General features: G+C 50.1%; 1 protein-coding gene across 6 annotated transcripts in view; it reads left to right on the forward strand.

The window, feature by feature from the left end:
- Window positions 1-22,025, forward strand: part of PIP5K1C (phosphatidylinositol-4-phosphate 5-kinase type 1 gamma) — a 52,564-nt gene that overhangs the window by 25,035 nt on the left and 5,504 nt on the right. Inside the window, exons 2-18 of one of the 6 annotated variants that reach the window (XM_066205921.1) lie at window positions 1,475-1,506; window positions 3,700-3,786; window positions 4,094-4,224; window positions 4,813-4,930; window positions 6,992-7,144; window positions 9,690-9,989; window positions 10,500-10,705; window positions 11,830-11,913; window positions 12,365-12,413; window positions 13,363-13,447; window positions 14,113-14,292; window positions 14,434-14,463; window positions 15,241-15,382; window positions 15,668-15,700; window positions 18,036-18,143; window positions 18,384-18,516; window positions 18,976-20,026. In XM_066205921.1, coding sequence (XP_066062018.1) covers window positions 1,475-1,506; window positions 3,700-3,786; window positions 4,094-4,224; window positions 4,813-4,930; window positions 6,992-7,144; window positions 9,690-9,989; window positions 10,500-10,705; window positions 11,830-11,913; window positions 12,365-12,413; window positions 13,363-13,447; window positions 14,113-14,292; window positions 14,434-14,463; window positions 15,241-15,382; window positions 15,668-15,700; window positions 18,036-18,143; window positions 18,384-18,516; window positions 18,976-19,005 — 1,901 coding nt within the window. In that variant the 3' untranslated portion in view covers window positions 19,006-20,026. Of the gene's footprint in view, window positions 1-1,474; window positions 1,507-3,699; window positions 3,787-4,093; window positions 4,225-4,812; window positions 4,931-6,991; window positions 7,145-9,689; window positions 9,990-10,499; window positions 10,706-11,829; window positions 11,914-12,364; window positions 12,414-13,362; window positions 13,448-14,112; window positions 14,293-14,433; window positions 14,464-15,240; window positions 15,383-15,667; window positions 15,701-18,035; window positions 18,144-18,383; window positions 18,517-18,975; window positions 20,027-22,025 lie in introns of those variants that run through there. The other 5 variants (XM_066205915.1, XM_066205916.1, XM_066205917.1 and 2 more) reach the window with 5 other exon arrangements.

The following is a 22,025-nucleotide window of genomic DNA, read 5'->3' on the forward strand; positions in this document are numbered from 1 at the left end:
CAGATGGTGGTTGATTTCCTAGACCGGACTTGGTGGTGACAGTGAATTCCTCTCCTGTAGTACGCAACAGCTTGGCCGTCCTCCTTCCCATGCTGAGAGCGAGAGACTGCCTGCTGCTGCCCCCACCCCGGTCCTTTACCTCTTTACCTGCCCCCTCCGAGGGAAACGCCCAGAGACATGCTACACTCCTCTCCTGACTTTTGGCCACCTCTTCGTTTTGGTCAAGCACCCACAAGTAACCCAGCAGTTAGTCTCCTAGCAGCTCATGGGAAAAAAAAAAATCCATAAATAAAAAAGGAAGAAATTTAACCCCCAACACGTTGAACTTCTTCCTTCACCAAATGGGGAAGATGCTGAAGGAGCAGAAGTTGGGTTGGGTGCTCCGGGGCTTTTCCTGCTTCCAGCCAGGAGGGACAGAGGACATCTACTCCTCCCCAGAGAAGATCACCCCCTAATTCGAGTGTAGATGAACTCAAAATTGCGCTGGATGGTCTCTTGCAAAATTAAGCCCTTTCTGAAGGATTATGTGTTGATAAGGGTCTGTACCTGTGGGAACGCTGTAGGACAGGAGCCGGGAGTGGCAGACTCATTCCTGGAAGTAAGGCCTTAAACCTGTCCCCTTTGTGTTCTGTGCAGGAGACTCCCCCATGAGAACTGGCCTGTGCACACAGAGGTGCTGGGGGACTGCTGGGGTGGTGTGGGGAGCTCCTCTTCAGCATCTCTTGATCCTTCATGGTAGCTCTTGGGAGCCAGCTGGTTCTCATGGATCTCCACGCAGGGGCCTGTGCACCCTGCTGTCTGAAATTAAGGAGCTTCTTGCAAACTTGGGTTTGGGAAAACTCAGAAAAACAAACTCACCCTAGGAAATGGGAGATGGCCTCATGTCAGGGTGTTTGAGCCTATGTTTCCAGCTCTGATTATATACCTAAAAGCTTGAGGCAAACCCCTGATTTCCACTGTTGGCTGTAATGGAGAAGCAGTGACTTCTCCTGAGGCAGTGATAAAGATAAATTATGTGTTCATTTGTGTGATATATTTGGACATAGGATTCTATAAATATATTCAATTATCAATATAGTTTGTCAAGTGCCTTCTGAGTGGCTGGAAAACAGCTCCAGGAGTGTCTGTCTGCGTTTTTGTGTGGAGCCAGCTCTTCAGTGTAATGTGGACCCATTGCTTAATGGGGCAGCAGGGATTTGCAAGATCTCTCTGCTGAAGCTTTTAGGAAATAATATTGCTGAGGGAAAAAAAGTGCATTTCTGTGCTTCTGAATATAAAATTGTTCGGGTGACACCCGTATCATCAGATTCCTGCACTAGTGAAGCTGAAAACTGAGTAGAACCAGCTGCTCTAAAGACTGGCTGCTGTACTTGAAAAGTACAGCACTGAGCTGTTTTCTGAGTTTTGGTGGTTGAGTTGAGGGTTTTTATTTGATGTCCCTACTTTTCCTGATGCTCTTCTCTTTTGTCTGCAGGTCTGGGCCCAAGGAAGACAGCCATCACTGAGGTGAGATGTGTAAAGCTGGGTTTGACAATCCCGTGCTGAGAAATGAGAACACAGAGCTCTAGGAAACTCTTCTGCCTGCCTTTTTTGAGCCAAACCGCATTTCAAAATACTTATGAGATTACTACAAAATTGATATCTGTTATTTGGGAGAATTAGAATTAGTAAATAAAATTAGTGGCAGGTCTCTGGGGTCCCTTCATTGGCATCATTGCAGCCACAGAAGGGATGTGGAGGGATTGTGCCCATTGTGCGGCGGTTTGGCTGTGTGATCCATGATGCCTCTGCATCAGTGACTGAGGGCATCTCTTCCACAGCAGCACCTGGAGGTGGTAACTGGAGGACGCATGTATTGGGCATCTCTAGGCCTCTCTGGTGGGTCTTACCCACTGGTGGGAACGAGTCAGGGAGGCTGTGATTAGTGAAGCCCTAAAACAGGGGAACATCTCCGTGGGCTCATCTTCTCATGTAGATATTCCAGGTCACAGGTTCTGAGTCACTATTACTTTCTGGAGCAAAACTCTTCACAGCTGGCAGCAGGGAATCTAGTAGGAGGCTCTGTGCCTGAAAGCTGTTCACTGAAACCCACACTCATGGCTTAGGGCATCATGTTCAAATTATTTTTGTTTGATCATAAAGTTTTATATGCCCCTTTCCCATTCCTCACCTGGGATGATGAGCATTTGTATACATGAACAGCAAAATCTTCCCATAAAATTGCCTGGAATGCAACACTTGATTCTTTTGTACCGGAATATAAGTAGTGGGAAGCTCAGCTTCTGTGGAAGTTGGTTGCATTGTTCAGTGCAGAAATTGGGCCACTTCTGCTTGCCCTGGAAACAGCCACGGGCATAGCAGGACACTGGAAGGGACTTGTGTCACTGCAGTTCCTAGAATGGCAGTCCCTTCCCTGTGCTTGTGTCTGCTCATCATGTTGGGAGGATGATGGTGAGCCATTGGCAAGGCAGGACAGCACAGCTTGGGCTTGCATGGAGTAAGATCCAACGGTTAGTAGAAGGAGAGGCTGAGCTTTGCTGCTGCTCACAGCTCTTGGAGGAGGAGTGCTCAGAAATAAGGCTGGCCCTGCTAATAAAATAGGGTAGGAAATGGGATTTTTGAAGAAGAACTCAGACTGCCCCTTAGTACGAGAAGTACAAGCAGATTGACCAGAAATAACTGCAAGCTCTTGATCAAAAGCTAAATTACAAAGAGCTTCTTAGTCTGAGCAAAATTATCCATTGCCTGCTGGAGCCGTTGGTTCGGAGCTGCATCTGTGCAGCACTCAAGTGTGACAGGGATAGAACAGTGTCACTTGGGAAGTGACCTTGGATCTCTCTGCATGCTGCTCAAAGGAACATCCAAAGCTGTTCTGCAATGTAGCAAATCCTGAAATGGTGCTGGTCTCTCACCAGCATTTCTAGCTGTCTGGTGGGCTCCAGGATCCATGGGGATCAACTGGCAGAGAGCTTGGGGGTGGGTAGAGTTCCTAGGGCTGCAAAAGGAGCTGCCGGGAACTTCCCAACACCTGGTTACACCAGGCTATTAAAGGAGCAGCCACAACCTGCTACCTCCTGGGTTGGCAAAGAAAGGCCTAGGCAGATGCAGAGGTAGGAGAGGAGGAGGGGACAGGAGCAGGTTTGTTGTCACCCTGAAGTGCTGGCAGTCTGTAGCATTTCTGTAAACTTCAAAACTTGTGGAAGAGACATTCCTGTGGCTCACCCTATGTGGACTCAGCCTTGGAATTGTAAACAGATGAGGTCTTGCTTAAATGGATTATCTCAATGGGAGTGGGGCTGGGCTGTCCCCATCAGCTGACTCTGATCTCTCCAGCCAAACCCAAGGTGTCAGTGTGACACTTGAGGGCATGGGATTTTAAGAATAAATCTCCGTGGCTGTTTGATCTAATACATCACTGTTTTAAATCAATGGGAAACCGCAGTCAAGCACCAGGGGAATCTTGGCAGCTGGATCTTTTCCAAGCTGGGCATCTTTACTGAGAGCTCTGCCAGTGAGCAGTGGGGGTGTCAGGTGGAGCATTGCTATTCTAACTCATCTTCCGTTTCACCTGTTGGCACTCTGCAGGGTTTTCTCCAGCAGTACCATGATCCCTGTGTGCAGTACAGTGTGGGAATGTGGCTGTGCTGCTCTGATGGCAGCTCAGCCTGTGCCCTGACTGTCCTTGTGCTCTCCTTGCAGGGCCCATCAGTGCCAGGACAGCAAGGCCAAGGAAAGAAGATTGGCCATCGAAGCGTGGATGCTTCTGGGGAAACCACCTACAAAAAGGTTTGTGTTTGGGGAGTGAGGGATGGCACCGAAGTGGGAGTGAGGGGCTGAGAGAAGTTATGGTCCAGTAGTTATTAATCTGGTTGAGATTTTTATGTAGCACTCTTGGACAGCTCAATCCTGCAAAGAGCAAATCCGAAGCCCTAATTCATCTCTTCAGCACTTGGGTAAACTTGGTTAGCAGTGTGTGGTGCCTGAGATGACCCCACAAAAGTCATAGATATGACTGTGTTGTAATGCAGGGGATGTTGTTGTGGGGATATATCTGCTGTCAAATGGTTGCTGACTGCTCTTTTCCTTTTACCAGACCACCTCATCCACTCTGAAGGGGGCCATCCAGCTGGGGATTGGATATACTGTGGGCAATCTGAGCTCCAAGCCAGAGAGAGATGTCCTAATGCAGGACTTCTATGTGGTGGAGAGCATTTTTTTCCCAAGGTAAAGGAGAAGGGGAAAAGAATGAATGCATGAATTATTTCTTTGCTTTTCCTCTCACTGACTTTTCAAGAGAGCTTCCATCTGTCTTTAGATCAGAGTTGCATGCTGTGAATGTTTTAAATCTGCTCCGTGATATACAAACAGAACACTGTGAAGTGTCGGAATCTGCAGTGCACTGGCCTGCAGGGAAGCACAGTGCAAGATGCAGTACTATACACTCCACTTTGTTACCCTTCCTACATGCTTGTCTTTCTAGCTGTCCATCTAGAATTTCTTCCACAAAATCATACCCGTGATTTAGATGGAAGAAACTCCTTCTGGGAGCTCTCTAACTGTGAATAAACAAAGCTCATAAAAGTTGCATTCTCTGCGTAAATATATTCTGCTTGGCAAGTGATTGTTCCTTTAATCTCTGGAAATAGATTTTGGCAGATAGTTTGAAACCTTTTTCCTACCACAGTGGTGCTTGTTATTCTAAAGATGTCTTTTTGCAAGGCTCAGTGCATCTGAAATACACAGTAGCTTTGGTGTGACTGTCCATGTCTGGTGAATGGTAACAGGCCCTGCCCATGTGTGTGTTCTGTGCAGCGAAGGCAGTAACCTCACCCCGGCTCATCACTACGCCGACTTCAGGTTCAAGACCTATGCCCCAGTGGCTTTCCGGTACTTCCGAGAGCTCTTTGGGATTCGTCCAGATGATTATTTGGTATGGATGTATTTTCAGATTTCTCTGTCTTTTCCTCCTTTATTTACCTTTACCATGAGGCTGGTGAGGCCCTGGCACAGGCTGCCCAGAGAAGCTGTGGCTGCCCCATCCCTGGGAGTGTTCCAGGTCAGGTTGGATGGGACTTGGGTCACCCTGGTGTAGTGGAAGGTGTCCCTGCCCATGGCAGGGGGTGGAATGAGATGGACTTTAAGATCTCTTCCAGCCCAAAACATTCCGTGATTCCAAGTCTGAGTTTGCTGAATGGCAGCTGCCAGCCTGTACTGGAGGGAGGCCATGGCCTGCAGTGTGAGCCGTGACCTGCATGACCTACACAGTGTGAGCTGTGTAAGCCCTGCAATGGGCTTCCCTCTCTGGTCCTTGTGGTAACAACAACTTGCTGAGGTTACAAGCCAAAGGAGTTGTGTTCTGCTGGGTGCGACCCTGTAATGTCCCCTGCGGCCCTCAGGACAAAGGTGGGAATTTTTTATTGTGTATTCACTGGAGAACTGTGTGAGTGTAGTTATTTTCATAATCTTAAAAAGACAGAATAAACTGCAGCTTGTTCTTGTGCTTCAAAATCCCCTCAGAGCTGGAAAGGCTGGTTTTCAAATATCTTGGAGTACAAGCTGTTGGGACTTCAAGTGCACTGTGGTTGAATTTGGGCCCTTGCCTTTATGTGACATCCTGTTCTATGTGAACTGGGGAAGGAAACACATCCATGAGTGCACACCCTCCCCTTTTGGAAGAGCCCTTTTTGTGTGACTTCACCTGTAGATGGGGGTGATCACAGCTGAACACCTGCCAGTGAAACAAACCTGTGCCAGTGCCTGGTGGGAGGGTTACAGTGATCCCCCTCCTGTCAGCCAGCCAAGGCAGTGCTGCCTGATGGATGAGTGTTCAGAACTTGCCTGAGGACAGGCAAGTAGTTTGCCTCAGGTCCAAAGGTAATGGCTCTGATATGTTGTTTCTGCTTCTCCTGATAGTCTCTTGCCTACCACAGCAGCAAATGCCTTTAATTATGCATGAGATGATTAACTTGATCAAGTCTGGGATTGTTAATCTGTGCAGAGCTGAAAGCCATTTTCATTACATAATGATGAGCATTTATTGTTCTGATCACCTCTCTTCCGTGCCCCACCTGACTCTCCCCATCTCACCTCTCACTGGGCAGTTCTGTGATCCTGCCCTGACCCCACCTGACCCCTGCAGTACCTGGGTGGGCACTGAGCGAAAAAGTGCATCTGCATGTTTTGCTTTCTCCTTTGTTTTTTCTTCCTCTGCTGCTGGGCAAGTCCTGCTGTTTGCATCCTGATGACCAGACATGTTCTCCCAGTTCAGGCCCCAATGCAGAACTCTTTGCTGTGCTTGAGCAGGACTCATCCCTTTTGATTGCACACCTGGGATAAGACTTGTCACGTGTTTCCAGCAGGTGAAATGTGGCTGTAAAAATACAGCCAGGTTGGATGGAGCTTGGAGCAACCTAGTCTAGTGGAAGGTGTCCCTGCCCATGTATGGGATGAGATGAGCTTTAAGGTCATTTCCAGCCCAAACCATTCTGGGATTCTGTGAACCAGGCACTGGCTTTTGCAGGGAACAGGGGAGCACAAGGCCAGGGGAGGCTGCTGAGAACAGCCAGTGCATTGTGTTCCCTCCAGCACAGTGGTACGTGGTTCCCTGAGCACACTGTGGTGTCTCCTGAAATCCTCTGTGTCCGTCAGCGTGTGCTGGGCTGTGCTCAAAGAGCCTGAATGTGATACGTGCATGCAGGCACAATGGGAACAGATAAGATGTCATTTCGAAGGCTGGATGTTCCTGAAAGCAGATGATTAGTTGGATACTGAACAGTTGGGATGCCCTGAACTGTAAATTTAGCCTCTAATTATAAATTGTCCATCAGTATGGCTGCTCAGACCTAACCTATAATGAAAATAGTTCTCACTTGAGCTTTGCTACCCCTTAATCTCCCAGGCAGATGACATTATGGGGAAGGCCTTGAGCATAGATCTCAAATCTGCAATAAATGGGGAATAAAACATCACCTTCTTTACTTTTTCTCACCAGTATTCATTATGTAACGAGCCTCTGATCGAGCTGTCCAACCCCGGGGCCAGCGGCTCCCTCTTCTATGTCACCAGCGACGATGAATTCATCATAAAAACTGTGATGCACAAGGAAGCTGAATTCCTGCAGAAGCTCCTTCCTGGATACTACATGGTGAGTATCACCCAGGACCTCAGACCCAGCTCGCCTTTGTCATGGCAGCTTTTCTGTCATGCCAGAGGATCTCACAGGGCATGTCCTCCACCTGGGTGTCTTCTGGCCTGTCACCTGAATGTCTCGTGGCCTGCCTCCGTGCCAGGGACAGTGTTGAACAGCATGTCATGAAGTAGTCCCAGAAGCACAAAACCTACTAATTATTTGCAAACTCTGTGGGTAAACATGAGGCATATAATTGTGCCATAGTTTGGAGGCATGTTTTGGCATCAGAATGGCTTCCCAGATGTGTGTTTCTGAGTGTCCTTTTCCCAGAACTAGTTCATTCCTCTTCACTTGGCAGCGTGTATTTGCCCGAGCCTGCATTTGGGGGTGGCTGCTGATCGCAATCATAGAACAGTAAAACTCTTAAGGTTGGAAATGACCACCAAGATCATCAGGTCCAACCTTCAGCTCAGCACCATGATGGTCACCACTAAACCTTGTCCTCAAGTGCCACAGCCACACATTATTTGAATGCTTCCAGGAATGGTGACTCCACCACTGCCCTGAACAGCTTGTTCTAATCCTTTACAACCCTTTCCATGAAGAAATTTCCCCTGATATCCAACCTAAACCTCCCCTGGCACAATTTGAGGCTATTTCCTGTCCCTTGCTCCTTGAAAGCAGAGCCTGACCCCCACCTGTGGAGAGCAAAAGGTCCCCCCTGAGCCTCCTTTTCTCCAGGCAGTAACACAACCACTTTGGTTTTGTGGGGAAAGCAGTGCTGTCACTGAATCTCTCCCATTGCTGCTGTTTGACCATTACTCCGAGGATTATTCTGTTCCCTGGACAGGGACATATGAGATTGTCCTCTTCCATGGACATCCCATGGTACCAGCCACTTTGCACATCAGTCTGGCAAGGCAGGATATTGAGAGCCAAAGATTTGCATTGGGTCAAGTAAATTGGACCCAAACCTCCTGTTTTGGTGTTAAAACCAGGAGCTGGTCTCCCTGCACAACTGTGCTGGAGGCTCCAGCTTTATGGATGAGAACTCTTGATATTGTTAAAATGACCAGGAGTTTGTTTGTTGTGAAGATGCCAAGGAGAATGTGATGAGAAGCAATGCTGGTGCCCAATCTGTGTGCCTGGTGCAGTGGGTTTATGTGATCCTGCACTGGTTCTGTGAAAATCCTTTCATTGCTCAATATTTACTGGGGAAAATGTACCAAAGAGAGACAGGTTATGGGATGTCTGTGTGTTAGTGACAGCCAGGCCGGGAAGAAATTCTTCCCTGTGTAGGTGGGGCACAGGTTGCTCAGAGCAGCTGTGGCTGCCTCATCCCTGGGAGTGTTCCAGGCCTGGTTGGACGGGGCTTGGAGCAACCTGGGACAGGGGAAGGTGTGCCTGCCCATGGCAGGGGGTGAAACTGTAAAGGGTCTTTATAGTCATTTCCAATCCAAACCATCCTGAGATTCTGTGAATCAGTTGCTTTTGCAGGTGACACTCACATTCCTGGACAGGATGAGTTTTCTTGGAAAGCGCTGTCTGTTGCCTAAAGTGTGTAGTAAATCAGGTGTGAGGTTTTAAGTGGGAATGAAGTTGCACTGTTAATCCTGCCATCATCAGTCAGCGAATTAAACTGAACTTACCTGTCTGATGCAGAGTTCTGAGCGACCTGTTGCAGCTTTCCACTGTCTGTGGCTTCTGTGGTGCTATGCCTGATCACCCTGCTGCTCCTGGGAAACCACCCATATCAAAGGAGTCAGGGAAAGGAAGCAGGGTGGTTTCTTCCTGAGTTACTTTAAGGCTGTTTGCATTTACCTGCCTTTAGTACTTCTGGCACTCTCCAAGAGGGCTCACTGCTGTGCACAAGTGGGTGAGCTGAGGGGAATGAAATTTTAATACAGTCACATTTCTGCTGTCTATCAGAACCTGTCAGGTCTGTCCTTCCTGCCACAGCGTGCAGAGAAGTTCTGTTTCCTTCCCAAACGTACCCAAAGCTGAACAAGCAAATCCTGCCTGTCATGTCATTCCTAATTATTCTGCTGCCTAAAAAAAGGAGATGACAGCAAAACAGGATATCCGTGCTCTCTGGTTGACTGCTTCATAAAGCAACTCTGCAACAGCAGAACATTTATGTTGTTTTTTTTAAAAAATAACCCTGTCCCTGGTTTATTCTGGGCCAGAGAATGGCTCTTGATTCTGACACTTGTGGAGAGATAAAGAGAGCTGTTATTTTTAAGCTTGAAGTTCCCACTTATTGTATTTCTTTCCCAGTTTGGTTTCCTTTTTTTAGCTGCTGTACTTGGGGAAAGCAGGGGATTTCCGGACTTGGTTATTTGCCCAGAGTGTGGTGAACATCTCAGTCCCTGTATTTTCAGGTCCTAACGCCACTGAAATGCAGGACTTTGTCAAATGTGTACACTGAGCTGCTGTTAAGTTCAGAGAACCTCTCCGCAAAGAATTCCTAGAACAACTGTTGATGTGCTTTGTGGTGAACGCAGCAGGAGTTCTCTGCTCAAATGACCTTTCTCCATGCTTTTTTCCACCCTTGCTACAGAATCTGAACCAGAACCCCCGGACACTGCTGCCCAAGTTTTATGGACTGTACTGTGTGCAGTCCGGGGGCAAAAACATCCGCGTGGTTGTAATGAACAACATCTTGCCTCGAGTAGTGAAAATGCACCTGAAATTTGACCTCAAAGGTTCAACCTACAAACGCCGGGCATCCAAGAAGGAAAAAGAAAAGTCCAGCCCTACGTACAAGGATCTGGACTTCATCCAAGACATGCCCGAGGGCCTGATGTTGGATGCAGACACGTTCAGTGCATTGGTGAAGACGTTGCAGCGAGACTGTCTGGTAAGGAGGGGGCAGCTTGGGGACAGGGTAAGGAACCTCTGTGCCTCTCAAGTATGAGGAAGAGCAATTTCCAATTGAGAACCTTGCTAATCTGCTAATCCCAGTGCAGGAGCAATCCTTTCTCCTGCCCTTTTCCCTGAAAGCCAAGCAGTAGAGTTGGATCTCATGGCAGCCTTTGAGGACTGAGGCTGTGCTCCTTTGTCTGGTGTATCACACTTTGGCACTGCTCCACATGTAGCTGCTCTGCTGGAGCATGTTCCCAATCACTGTGCAGCAGATGCAATGGTGTTTACAAGCCTTCAGGCCTTTGGTGTGATTGTGGAATGGCCAAACTCTGTGCAGTCAAACCCAGAGGTGACTGTTGGTTCAGAAACTTTCAGGCTCTGTCAAAAGTGGGGATGTGGATGGGATGCTTTGCTTTGATTGCTTTGATTCCATGCTTCAGGGTCTGTATTTCTGCTGCTGGCTTGATATTTTGTCTTTGTTCTTGAACTCAATACTAACCTGTAGGTATTGGAAAGTTTTAAAATCATGGACTACAGCCTCCTGCTTGGGGTTCATAACATAGACCAGCATGAGCGGGAGCAGCTGTCAGAGGGAGCCCACAGCACGTCGGATGAGAAGCGTCCCATGGGGCAGAAGGCCCTGTACTCCACAGCCATGGAGTCCATCCAGGGAGGGGCTGCCCGGGGGGAGTCCATAGACACCGATGACACGTAGGTGAAACCTGGGCTCACTCGTGCTGCTGGGAGGGGCAGAGATGGAGGCTGGAGTGGAAAATTCCTAATGAGGCCCACAGGAACTGTTCAAGGGAGCAGCTCTCCTGGGGTTTTGGTAGTGCTGCCATTGTGGTGGGGAAGAGGGAAGCTAGGGTGGGAAATAGTTTTGTAAGGCTCAGGCCTCACAGCTGTCTCTCTTCTTAGGCCGGGCTGTACATTGTCAGCTTGTGTAACAGCCTCTAAACATCCACCCATGCCCTGAGGAGGAGACTAGCTCAGCACCCAAATACTGGAGCAGAAGTAGGGGTCAGCCTGTCCCTCGGATCTTGGAGTTCTCCATCACTCCCATCTTTGGAATCCCTGGCAGTTCCCTCAGGCCATCCCAGTGGGGTTAGCAGACAGCAGTGTAGCCAAGTGCTGGAGTCACTGCTGGAGCTGGAGGCTGGGGATTGCCCCAAGCCTGTGCTTTGCTTGATCTGGGGTTCTGCCTGGCTCCTGGCTCTTGGGCCAGGGAATGGTGGAGTTTGCTGCTTGCTGCTGTCTGAAACCAGCTGCTGTGGGTTTGATGGAGGGTCAGTCCTGAGACCTGAGATAATACCGTGGTGTTTCCAGTCCTTCAGACAGCATCAATAATTACAGTGGCTGCCTGAAGGATTGTCCAGTACTTCTGTGCTTTGGTTGTGTGCTGGTGCCAATGGTTGCTGCATCTTTGGCAGGGTGGCATTAGTGTGAACAGCACTGGGAATACCCTCATCCTTAAGAGTTTACTGCCCTAATGGCAGACAGCCCTCGCTGACCCAATAAACAACCTGATTCCCAGAAGCAGGCAGGAAAAAACTCCATGGTGCTCTCTGGCCCAGGCAGAGCTATGCCACATGATGCAGGTTCTGTCATGATAGTGGTGTTTGGCCATGCAGGCAGTGACCCAGGGACACCTAGGGTCAGGCCAGGTCAGTCGGTGATTCCCGTGGTTGTGCACAAAGTGACCATGCCAGTTTCAGAATGTGTCTGACACCACACCAGAGCCCCTTAGTGCAGCTACTGTTGCCCTTCCCCAGAGTTTGGGTGTTGCAGGTGCTCTGGCTGAAGCTGCACCTGCTGAAGTTCCGCTTTACCTGCAGGATGGGAGGGATCCCAGCAGTGAACGGCAAAGGAGAGCGTCTCCTGCTGCACGTAGGAATCATAGATATCCTGCAGTCATACAGGTAGGTAACCTGGCAGTGTGCCTTTTCAGGCTGATAGCATCTCTTTTAGTACCAAATGAAAGCAGGGGGATGTCCTCTCCTGGAGACTGTGAGGATGAGTAAGTATGGCTGCTCCAAGCTGGCCATGGGCTTCCATCATGTCCTTAGAACAGCTGGGGACACTCAGCCCTTTGTCCAGGATGATGAGCTGCTCATAAAGAAGTAGTTTCCCACCTCACTGTGGGAAGCATATCTCCAGGGGTGGAAGGTGCACCTCTTCCAGCCCAGCTCCTCCTTCCCTGTGGTGTTGCCAGGCAGTCCTGACCTGGCTGGGGAGATGCTGGAGCAAGCTCAGTCCTGGTGACATTGGCAGCTCAGGGATCGCCCCCATTGGATATGAAAAGGGGCTTGGTACAGAGTGCATGCCTGAATACGTATCTTAATTTTTCTCTCCATTTCTCCTTGGAACTAGGTTCATCAAGAAGTTAGAACACACCTGGAAGGCCCTTGTCCATGATGGGGTGAGTGCCTGTGCAGAGGCAGGAGTTGTCCAAGCCTAGCAGGATTACCTGGTGGCTATTTATAGAGCCTGATCTGGCACAGCTTCAGCTGATGAAAGGAGCAGTTCTTGCCTCTCATTCCTGCACAGCAGGGTGGTGCCACTTATTCCCAGCTGGGGTCCTTGCTCAGTTCAGCTCCTCACATGTTGAGCTGTTGTGCTCCCAGCTTTCCTCCCCTGCTCCTGTCCCTCTCCTCCTCCCGTGACACCGGGAGCACACACCCAGGTGTGTTCCTGGGCTGTCAGGAGCCCTGTTCTGTTCTCTTTGGTGACTGGCTGTTTCCACTTCAACAAGCTCTCTGCCAGCAAATCCCTTTCCGTGTTTTCCTGCTGGCTTCATTCCTGCAGCAGCCAGGTGTTTGTTTCTGAAAGAACAACCTTGGACGTGGAAACCGTTTTTCAGCCTTGCATTTCGTGGCTTTCCTTAAAGTGGCAAAGGAAATGCAGAGATGCCAAGTCATGGGAGCGCAGTCAAACATCAGAAGCAGAAAGGGTTTCAGTTTTACTATTTTAAACAAAAACATTTGAAATGTGTGGAGACCCTTTGTTAAATTTGGGTATTTGTGTGACATACAAAGGTATCCAGGTGTGCTTGGAATGGCAGCCAGCAAAGCCAGAAGAACTTTCATGTATGCATTTGGGCCAGTGTTTAAAAAAAATCCAGGAAGTCTACGAAGGAATAAAATCACCAAAATCCATTATAAAATCACAGCAAGAATATAATCAAATGCAATCAGAGGCAACGCTTCAGGGTTATTTATAGCTTTAATTAGAGTGTTTCAGTTAAGCCTTTCCATTTTAAGGCTCTGTCAGTGCTAAATGTTGGAATAAAGAAGACTGTGTTGGTTGTTACGAAAATTCTGCCTTGAGGGATCATTTTAAAATTAAACAATTGCTTCTTGCTGTTGTAGGACACGGTGTCAGTACACAGACCCAGCTTTTATGCAGAGAGATTCTTCAAATTCATGACCAACACGGTGTTTCGAAAGAATTCCTGTAAGTATCAAGTTCAGGGGCTGCTGTGCTCTGAGGCTTTACCTTGTCCTTGCTGCTGCAGCCCTCACAAGGAGTCTGGGCTGGAGCCTGAGCAGGGTTTTCCACTGTGGTACAGCTGAGAGAGCTAGAGGTGGTCAGCCTGGAGAAGGCTCTTGGGAGACTGTAGAGCCCCTTACAGTCTTAAAGAGGGCTTAGAAAAAGTAGGGGGAAGGACTTTTTATACAGGCAGATAGTGACAGGCAAGGGGCAATGGTTTTGAGCTGGCAGGGTTAGATTAGAAGTTAGGAAATCAGAGGGTAGTGAGGCCCTAGCGCAAGTTTCCCAGAGCAGCTGTGGCTTCCCCATCCCTGGAAGTGTCCAAGGCCAGGCTGGACAGGGCCTGCAGCAACCTGTTCTAGGGCCCATGGAGGGGGTGGAACGAGATGGGTTTTTAAGGTCCCTTCCAACCCAAAACATTCCATGATACAGAGCAAAACTAAGAACTGCCGAGCCCTCAGATTGTCACAGCTCACCTTGGTCTGCTCAGGCTCCCTGCACCTGACCTGGGTTCAGTCAAGGAGGGATGTGTGTGAGGGCAGAGCCTCTCCTTGTGAAGGGAAAAATGCCTTTGGTGTAACCGTAGTGGGTGGTGGTACTTTGACCTTCTGTCTCCCTCCCTCCCCCAGCTCTGAAGTCATCCCCCTCAAAGAAAGGGCGCAGTGCCTTGCTGGCTGTGAAGACGGCGGGTCCCACTGCGGCATTCTCAGCCAGCCAGCTGGCCTCCGAGAAGGATGACACCCAGTACGACCTGCGGGCGGCCAGGAGTTACCCCACGCTTGATGATGAAGGTGACAGCCCTGCTCAGGGTATTGGCTCTATGGTTACCCTCTCTTTCCTAGCAGTTCCTTAGGATCCTCCCTTGTTCTCATCAAGTCCCCCACTGTGCACCGACTGCAGATCTTTCCTCATGGATAGCTCTTCATTGCATGTCTTGCTGTGCTTTGCAGGTGCTAAACCTAACCAGGACAGGGAAGAAGGTAAGAGTACATTGTTTTGTCGCAGCACCAGCAGGTACTTGATGCAACACCTCTGCATCAAAGGAGACCAAATCCCTTCTTTGCAACACTGGGGTTCTGCAGTAAAAATGGTCACCTGCATCACTGCTGCAAGACAGATGCTGCCAAGGGGCACCATAAGTCATAGGCCAAAAGCCCAAAGAAAGTTGCATTTTCTACCCTTTTAAAAAAAAAGTGGGGGCAGGGGGCGGTGACTGGGAACTGCAGCACTCCAATGACAGTATTTGGGCAGTTATAACAGGCAGGATCTTGCCATTCGAAAACAGGGGAAAGAGCTGGTTCTGTGCTGCCTTTCCTTCACTTCATCTGGCTGCATTTCCAGCTCCATGCTGGAGGACAAGCTCCTCCAGTCAGTGCATTGGTGTTGGATTGCTCCCTGTGCAAAGCACTGGACACTCGATTCATCTCTTAATTCACTTGGATGTCTATCCCTGGTGATCCAAGCCTTTAATCCAGCTTTGGTCACCACTGAGAAGTCTTCATTGGCATTCTATTCCCTGCCTGTTGTGCTGGAAGTGGTGCTGTCTGGTTCTCTCCAGAGGACACCTTGGGAGAGGCTGTCATGTTCATGGACCCAGCTAAACTTCCTGCCTGTCTGTGGTTTGAGTGCCCAGTCCCAGTGCGGGTGTGCAGGTTCATGGTGGAACAGCCTCACACAGGGCTGGTGCAGGTCAAGTGTTGGTCTTTGACTTAATCATCTCTTCTTCCTGCCTCTCCCCTGCCCTTGCTCTGGGCCAGCAGGCAGGCCAGACCTGCTCCCTTGCACTCCTCCTTCCTTTGAAGAAGCTACCACGGCCTCCATAGCTACGACACTGTCATCAACATCTCTCTCCGTTCCCGAGCGATCCCCCTCGGAGACCTCTGAGCAGCCCAGGTACAGGTGAGGACACTTCCCCTGCTCCCACTGGCGCCGAGTGGCTGCCCTTCCTCTCTGAGCTGCAGATCCCGGCAGGCTGCCCTGCACTCTGGAATGCTAATGACCGATTTTAATTAAATCTCTCCTGGGAGCAAGCAGACACAGCTTTGATGGGATTAATTATTGCTGGAAGAAGTGTCAGTTGTTAAGTAGAACATCTCCCTTATGGGATGCAGAGGTAGATTTGGGGACAGTGCAGGATTTCTGGCTTAAATTGCTCCTCCAAATTCTTCTGTTTTCTTTCCACAGGAGGCGTACACACTCCTCAGGGCAGGATGGCAGGTGAGAAATGGGTCTCCCATCTTCTTTCTGCAGCTCAGAGACCTCATGTTTATCCCCGTGCAAAGGTCTCTTAGGGGGCTGAGTGGGAATTTCAGTAGCTCCAGGATTTTGGCACAGATGCTGAGCTGCTTCTGCAATCAGATGATCCCCATTTTTTGCACAGAATTTTCCTTGCAAAGCAGATCTCTTAGTGCTTGGAAAATACCACAGTTATTTGACAGGAACGGGGACAACAGTGTTGTCCAAATTTTCCCACCCACCCAGCACCAGAGTCAAGGAAGATCATTTAAGTCCCTTTAAGCAAGTAAGTGAGCCCTGACAGCAGGAACATTCCTCCTCTGAGCATCTGCTTGTGGCATGGGCAAAGTGAAAGGGCTTTGACTTTGTGAGGCACTGAGCACCCTCAGTCCCCACAGAAGCAGCTTCCAGTGTTTTCAGAAATCTATGAGGCTTTTTCCCTCCTGTGGTGTCTCAGAGCCAAGGGCAAGGTAGGAAAGAAATGCTGTGCTGCAGAGGGGTGGCTGATTTTAGAGGCTCATATAATGAAATTATTGTGCATTATTGTGGAATTATTTTACACCTGTAAAAATTACTCCATTGTCCATGTCAGCAGGATCTGCATGAGGAGCCAGGGGGTGCTGCTGGCTCTGCCCTCGCTTTCCAGGACATTGTGTAGGTGTAGCAGGCTTTGAAATGACATCAGAGACTCAGTCCTGGGATGTGCCATAGCCAGAGGAGCCTGACAGCCTCTCTCCCTGCAGTCAGTATTTGGTGCTTGGAAGGAAGGGTCTTGGGAAGATGAGGGTTTGCCCCACACTGCAGGCATCTGCCCTTGTTCCAAGCTTTGAGTGATTTGCTGAGTTTGGTCGACATGCACTGTGAAAAAAACCCTTTCTGTGGTATTTCCTAATGAAAATACCTCTGGATGCTGCATGTTGCTGAATCCTGGTAAATTCCTGTCCCTAGAGGGCAGGGACCTGTTCACTGTGTGAAATGTCAGGGACTTGTGAAGCACATCATATCTTGCAGAATCCAGTGTTGGAAATGGCTGAAAATTTGAGACTTAAACACAGGCCCTGGTGGTGGGGCCCATGTGGCAAATGCAGTGACTTCATCCAAAATAGTTCAGACTCAACGGTACCTCATGGACGGAGGGAGCTGCTGTAGTATGTGACTGCTCTTCCAGAAATAGGTCAGGTGAATCAGAGTGATCTGGGAGCATTCAGGGAGCTCAGTGGCTTGGTCAGAATAGATCTCTCTGTCACTGGTAAGCCAGAGCTATACCAGCCGTCTGCAGGTGTGGCCACCTTTGTTCTTTTTTGCCTAATTTGTCCCTTTCTAGTGCTAGTGCCTCCATGTGCCCTTCCTGGGAGAGTAGGGATCTGTGCACTTGTGGAGCTCTCCGGGATCCCCTGGTGAAAATCAGTGCAGACGCAAATTTATTAAAGCAAGAATTTACATTCATGAGCTGAGATGGAAAAAACCTCACCCAATTTGCTCAAGAATGCGTCACACCTCTGGTTATTCTGGTCTGCTGGGGAATTCACTCCAGGTTGAGGTCCAGCCCTGTGAGGAAGAGTGTAGCGAGTTCCTTGCATGGAGCTGGACAGAAGTGCTGCCCACTGGCCCCAGCTCTGGTCAGAGCCAACCCAGAGCAGGGCAGTGCTGTCAGTGAACCCTGAGCTCAGCTGCCCTCTGACAACTGCCCCTTGGCTTGGCAGGCTCTTGCTCTTCCCTCCCATGGGGACAGTGGAGCCAGCCCTGCTGGCACAAGTAATTGCTTTAATAGCGTGAGGTATTAAAGTGAAGATTGTCAGAAATGGTTCCCGAGTGTGCAGATAAATCTGATCTCAATCCTGGAGCAGCTTTGGTGTGGTGGGAGACTTGGAAGAGGTCAGAAGCTCTGGCCTGGTGCCAGGCTAACTCTGGACACAAGTTTTCCCTGGAGGCCAGTTCTCTTTGCTCCCATGGTCCATCTGACACTGCCCATCTTTCCTGCAGCACTGGCTGTTTAACTCTTTGGCTCTTGTCCTCTTTTCCCACCTTGTTATTCCCGAGTGTTGCAATCTTCCAGGGCTGGCTCTTTTTCCATGGAGTTTTGGTTATCCCAAACCCTCAATCCTGGGAGGTCTGAGTGCTCCCTATGAGCTGAAATCAGCCACTGAGTCTGTGCTGGAAGCCCAGTGTCACAGTAACAGCAGCAGCAGCTGTGTGCTGGGGCAGAGCTGCACAAGAGGCTTGGCTGGCTCTGGACTGACTCAGGCTAACCCAAAATTGAGGACTATACATACCTCATGCCCAGCTGAGTCTTTGGGCCTGTCTCTTTGGCTTCCAGGTCACACGAGGAGGTGCGGGTTGAGGAGGAGGTTCAGCAAATCAGTGTCGAGCTGGAGCCCAAGTGTGACGTTGAGATTGTAGCTCCTGAAGAAGAAGAAGTCAAAGAGTGAGTGTTTTAGAGTGGTGAGCAGAGCACACGCAGTGGGTTTTGAGCTGTGGCTGCTTGTGCTGGAGGCTTTGCTGGAGTCATGGGTGTTCAGTGAGGCTGAGCACAGTTCTGACCTGCCCTGACATGACCTTTCAGGATGTGACAGCATAGCATCTTCAGCTCCTCTGTAATAAATCGGTTTTGCTTGCTCCTGTCTTGATTGCAGTGACTAGACTGTCATTTCCTTCCCCTCTGCAGAGAGGCAGCTTCTTCAGCCTGTGCCATTGTCACATCCACAGCCACCGTAGAGGTGGAGACGGCCAGCCAGGCCTCGGAACCAGCCAGCCAGGCCTCGGATGAAGACGACGTGCCAGTCACAGACATATATTTTGTAAGACACCTGACCCTTGGGGTGTGATGGGAAGGGTTGGACAAGGCTGTCGGTATCTGTTCCAGACAGTTGGGTGCTGGGCAGTGGCTGGATACCCTGAACTTTCTTGGTGTGGAGCACCTTGAGACCTTGGTGCTGGGTGGGTTTTTGAATGCAGGGAATTGGATTAAACTTGGAGAACTCAAAACAGCATCTAGTGGGGCTCACACAGGTGGCACTCCTCCTGTGGATGTAGCTGTAGCTGTGCTGCTCTACTTCCAAGCACAAGTGCTTATCTAGGCCAGCACATTTGCTCCTGGGACAAGCCAAGGTGATGTGGGTGCAACAGAGAGGTTCTTCCTTCCTCAGCCAGAGATCTTGGCTGCTTTCCTGACACAAACATGGCCTAGACCCAAAGGGAGGTGGTTGCAGAGGGTAACATTGGGCTCTGGTGAACTCCGGCTTTTCCTTTCCCTGCAGGCTACATTAGGTGATGCAGTGGGAGTCTAGTGCTGAGCCGGGGAGGAGGTTGGTGGTTGGCAGCAGAGTGCCGTGGAGCCTGGCACTGGTCCTCACTCAGCTCCCACAATGGCTGAGCAACTTCTGCAGACCAGAGAAGAGGTTTTTCAGCAACATGTACCTGTCCCATGGATTCCCAGAGCAGAGCTGAGTGCCTGTCCCATGAGACTTGAGCTCTCTCTCGTGCCTGGGCACTGCAACCCTCATTAAAAGAGGTGCCCAGCTTTTCCCTGCTCCGACTTGTTGCTGTTGGTTTTGTGGTGCTGGAGATGACTGGAGCCCATGTGATGGGCTCCTTCAGGCTAAACTGAAATGCAGCATTGGCCTTTCCCTGGGCTCTTGTGACTCTGCTGCAGAGCTGCTCACTCATTGCGCAGTCACTCTGAGACTCGTGGGAGCTGTGGAAGGAATCAGCCCTGTTTTACAGCTTGTTTGGGGTCGGATGCATGCTGTTCAAAATGCAAATGGCTCCTCTAACATCATTGCCCCCTCCTTGTCTGTGGATGGCAGCTGTGTGCAGGCAGATCCTGCCTGCTCCCCTGGCAAGTGTCTTCTAGTGAGGGTCAGCTGCTCTTCCTCCCTGTCCCTGGGCATAGGGACTCCCCCCAGCTTGAGGAGCACCTCTGTCCAATAGAAAATTCTGCAGAGTGTGTTCATAGAGAGTGCGACTGACTGCTCATCAGCATTTCATACTTCATCTGAGTCTGAGTTTTGCATTAAATGTGTGTCGTGTGCTGTGGAGTGTTTGTCACGGCTGGGATGAAGGGAAAAGCTGATTTGAGTTCCCATGGCCGCTCTCCTTAGAAAGTCACTTGAGCTGGAGCTCAGGTGAGACTGCACGCATGCACTCAAGTAGCACCACAGCTGCTCCTGCAGGAGTGCTGAGGAGCAATGTTGGGTAACGGGGTGCAGAGGAGGATTTGGCCAGTCCCAGGGGACTGTGATCTGATCACTGGAAGTATTCTCGTAGAGAGCACTTCATTCTCCTGTTCATTCCCAGGGAATAAAAGTGCAGAGTGTAGCAGGGCATGGGCGCCGCTCTCCCCTGCACGGCTTTCCCACCTGCTCACCCGTTCAGGCCTGGAGTTGCCCAACTCCTTGTTTTTTGCTTTCTCTTTCATCCTCTCTTTCACATCACCCTTTTTTTCCTCTGTTTCCTTTCTCACCTCACTTGTCCTGGGGCCACCCAGTTCACAGATGGGAGGTACTGGATTTACTCTCCCCGCCAGCGCAGACTCCGAACTACCTCACGTTCCTCTGGGATTGTAAGTGACCACACCAGCACAGCATGTAGGGGAGCAGAGCTGCAGCTTTGAAACACTGGGGCCAGCACCCCATTTCTCTCAAAAGCTGGGGCTCTGTATTGAGTGGGCATTAAGAACCTGCCCAGCAGAAATGGGGAAGCATATTGAAATTACACCAGTAGATCTCCTTGTAGGATCTGAGAGAATCATGAGCTCTGTCCGGCTTTTCTGCAGACTGGTGACAGCTCCTACCCTGGGATGGGCCATAGTGTCACCCAGCCCTTGGGAAAAGTGAGAGCAGTGAGGCCTTGGCACAGGTTGCCCAGAGAACCTGTGGTTGCCCTCTCCCTGGAAATGTCCACTGTCAGATTGGATAGGCTTGAAGTAATCTGGGATAGTGGAAGGTGTCCCCCCCTGCCCATGGCAAGGGGGGATACTGGGTGATCTTCCAACCCAAACTGTTCTGTGATTCTAAGTACCAGATCTGGCCAGAGAGGCACTGGTGTCACTGTAGGTGATGTCAGGCTCAGCTCCCTCAGCCCAGGAAGAGGGTTTTAAAGACACCATTAAGATGTTTTGAAGTTTCTAAAACTCCAGTTGCAAACAGAACTGTTTTGGCTTGTGGGGAGCAGCTCATAAACCAAATGAGGCAGGAGCTGGTGTTGAGTTAGGGCTGGTTTCAGCTCTCCAGCTCTTCTCAGCATCACCAGTGTGCTCCCTCCTCACTGAAGGTGTTCTTTGAGCAGGGAGGATTTTCCTTTCCAAAAGATGCAGGAAGACATTTGAGCTTTTAGGGGCTGAATCTAGAGTTGAGATAGTTCTGGGGTTTAGCATTTACCTTTTCAGGCTTTGGGAGAGCTGCTGTCCCCAGGGAGTGGTGGCAGTGCTGCCAGAGCCTTGCTGGTGCAGCCTGGTGCTCCTATTTGGGTTACAGGCAGGGTGCATGGGGAAGCAGGGGCAGGAATGTGCCCCTGGCCGTGGCTGATGGCATGAGGACGGTGCTGCACTTCTGTGGGCAAATACGCAACTCCTCCTGCAGCTCCTCCTGCCCCTCAGCTGGATTTGGCTGCTCTGGCACTGGGAGGGGTAATGCCAAGCACTGGATCCTCCTTTATCTCCCGCAGCTCCCCGCATACATCAAAGCTCCTAAAAGGCTCTGAAAGAGACTGGCTGGAGCATGTGGTTCAGTCAGGATGGATGAACCATCATGGATGAAAAAGAGGATGTGGGACAGGCTTGATGTGGTGGGGAGCTTTCCTGTACCTCTGACAGAGCCCTTTGAGAAGCTCCAGACTGAGGTTTCTCAACCTTCCTTTCTCCAAGCAGTCTCTACTAGTGGAGCTGCAGTTACTGAAGGGTTCAGCATGTGGAGCCCAGTGCTTCAAAGCTTCTCTGGCTTCTTGTAGTTCCTTGTGCATTGTAGACTGTCACGCTCATTTCCTGGGCTGGGAACACCACAGGCTTCTTCCAAGCACCCAGTTCTGCTTCTCTTCCTCTGCAAATGCCAGGCTGGATCAAAGGGGGCAGTTTCTTCTCTGCGGGAGCTCCCCTGGAGACAAAAGAGCCCGTTTGCAATGTAAAGGGCCCCCCCAGGAACCCTGGAAGCAGAGACCAGCCCGTGAATCTGTGCTGTGTCTGCAGCAGAGTGTGTCTTCTCACACACTTCAATGCCCAGTGCTGTGATAACCGTCCCTCAAGGCACACTTCCTTCCCCTCATTCTTTCCAGGGTCCAGTTGTGTTTTGCCTCCTGTGTTGTACTTGTTCCC

Source organism: Chamaea fasciata, unplaced genomic scaffold (genome assembly GCF_029207755.1).
Source record: "Chamaea fasciata isolate MVZ Bird 193981 ecotype frontalis unplaced genomic scaffold, bChaFas1.0.hap1 SCAF_28, whole genome shotgun sequence".
NCBI classification, from domain to species: Eukaryota; Metazoa; Chordata; class Aves; order Passeriformes; family Sylviidae; genus Chamaea; species Chamaea fasciata.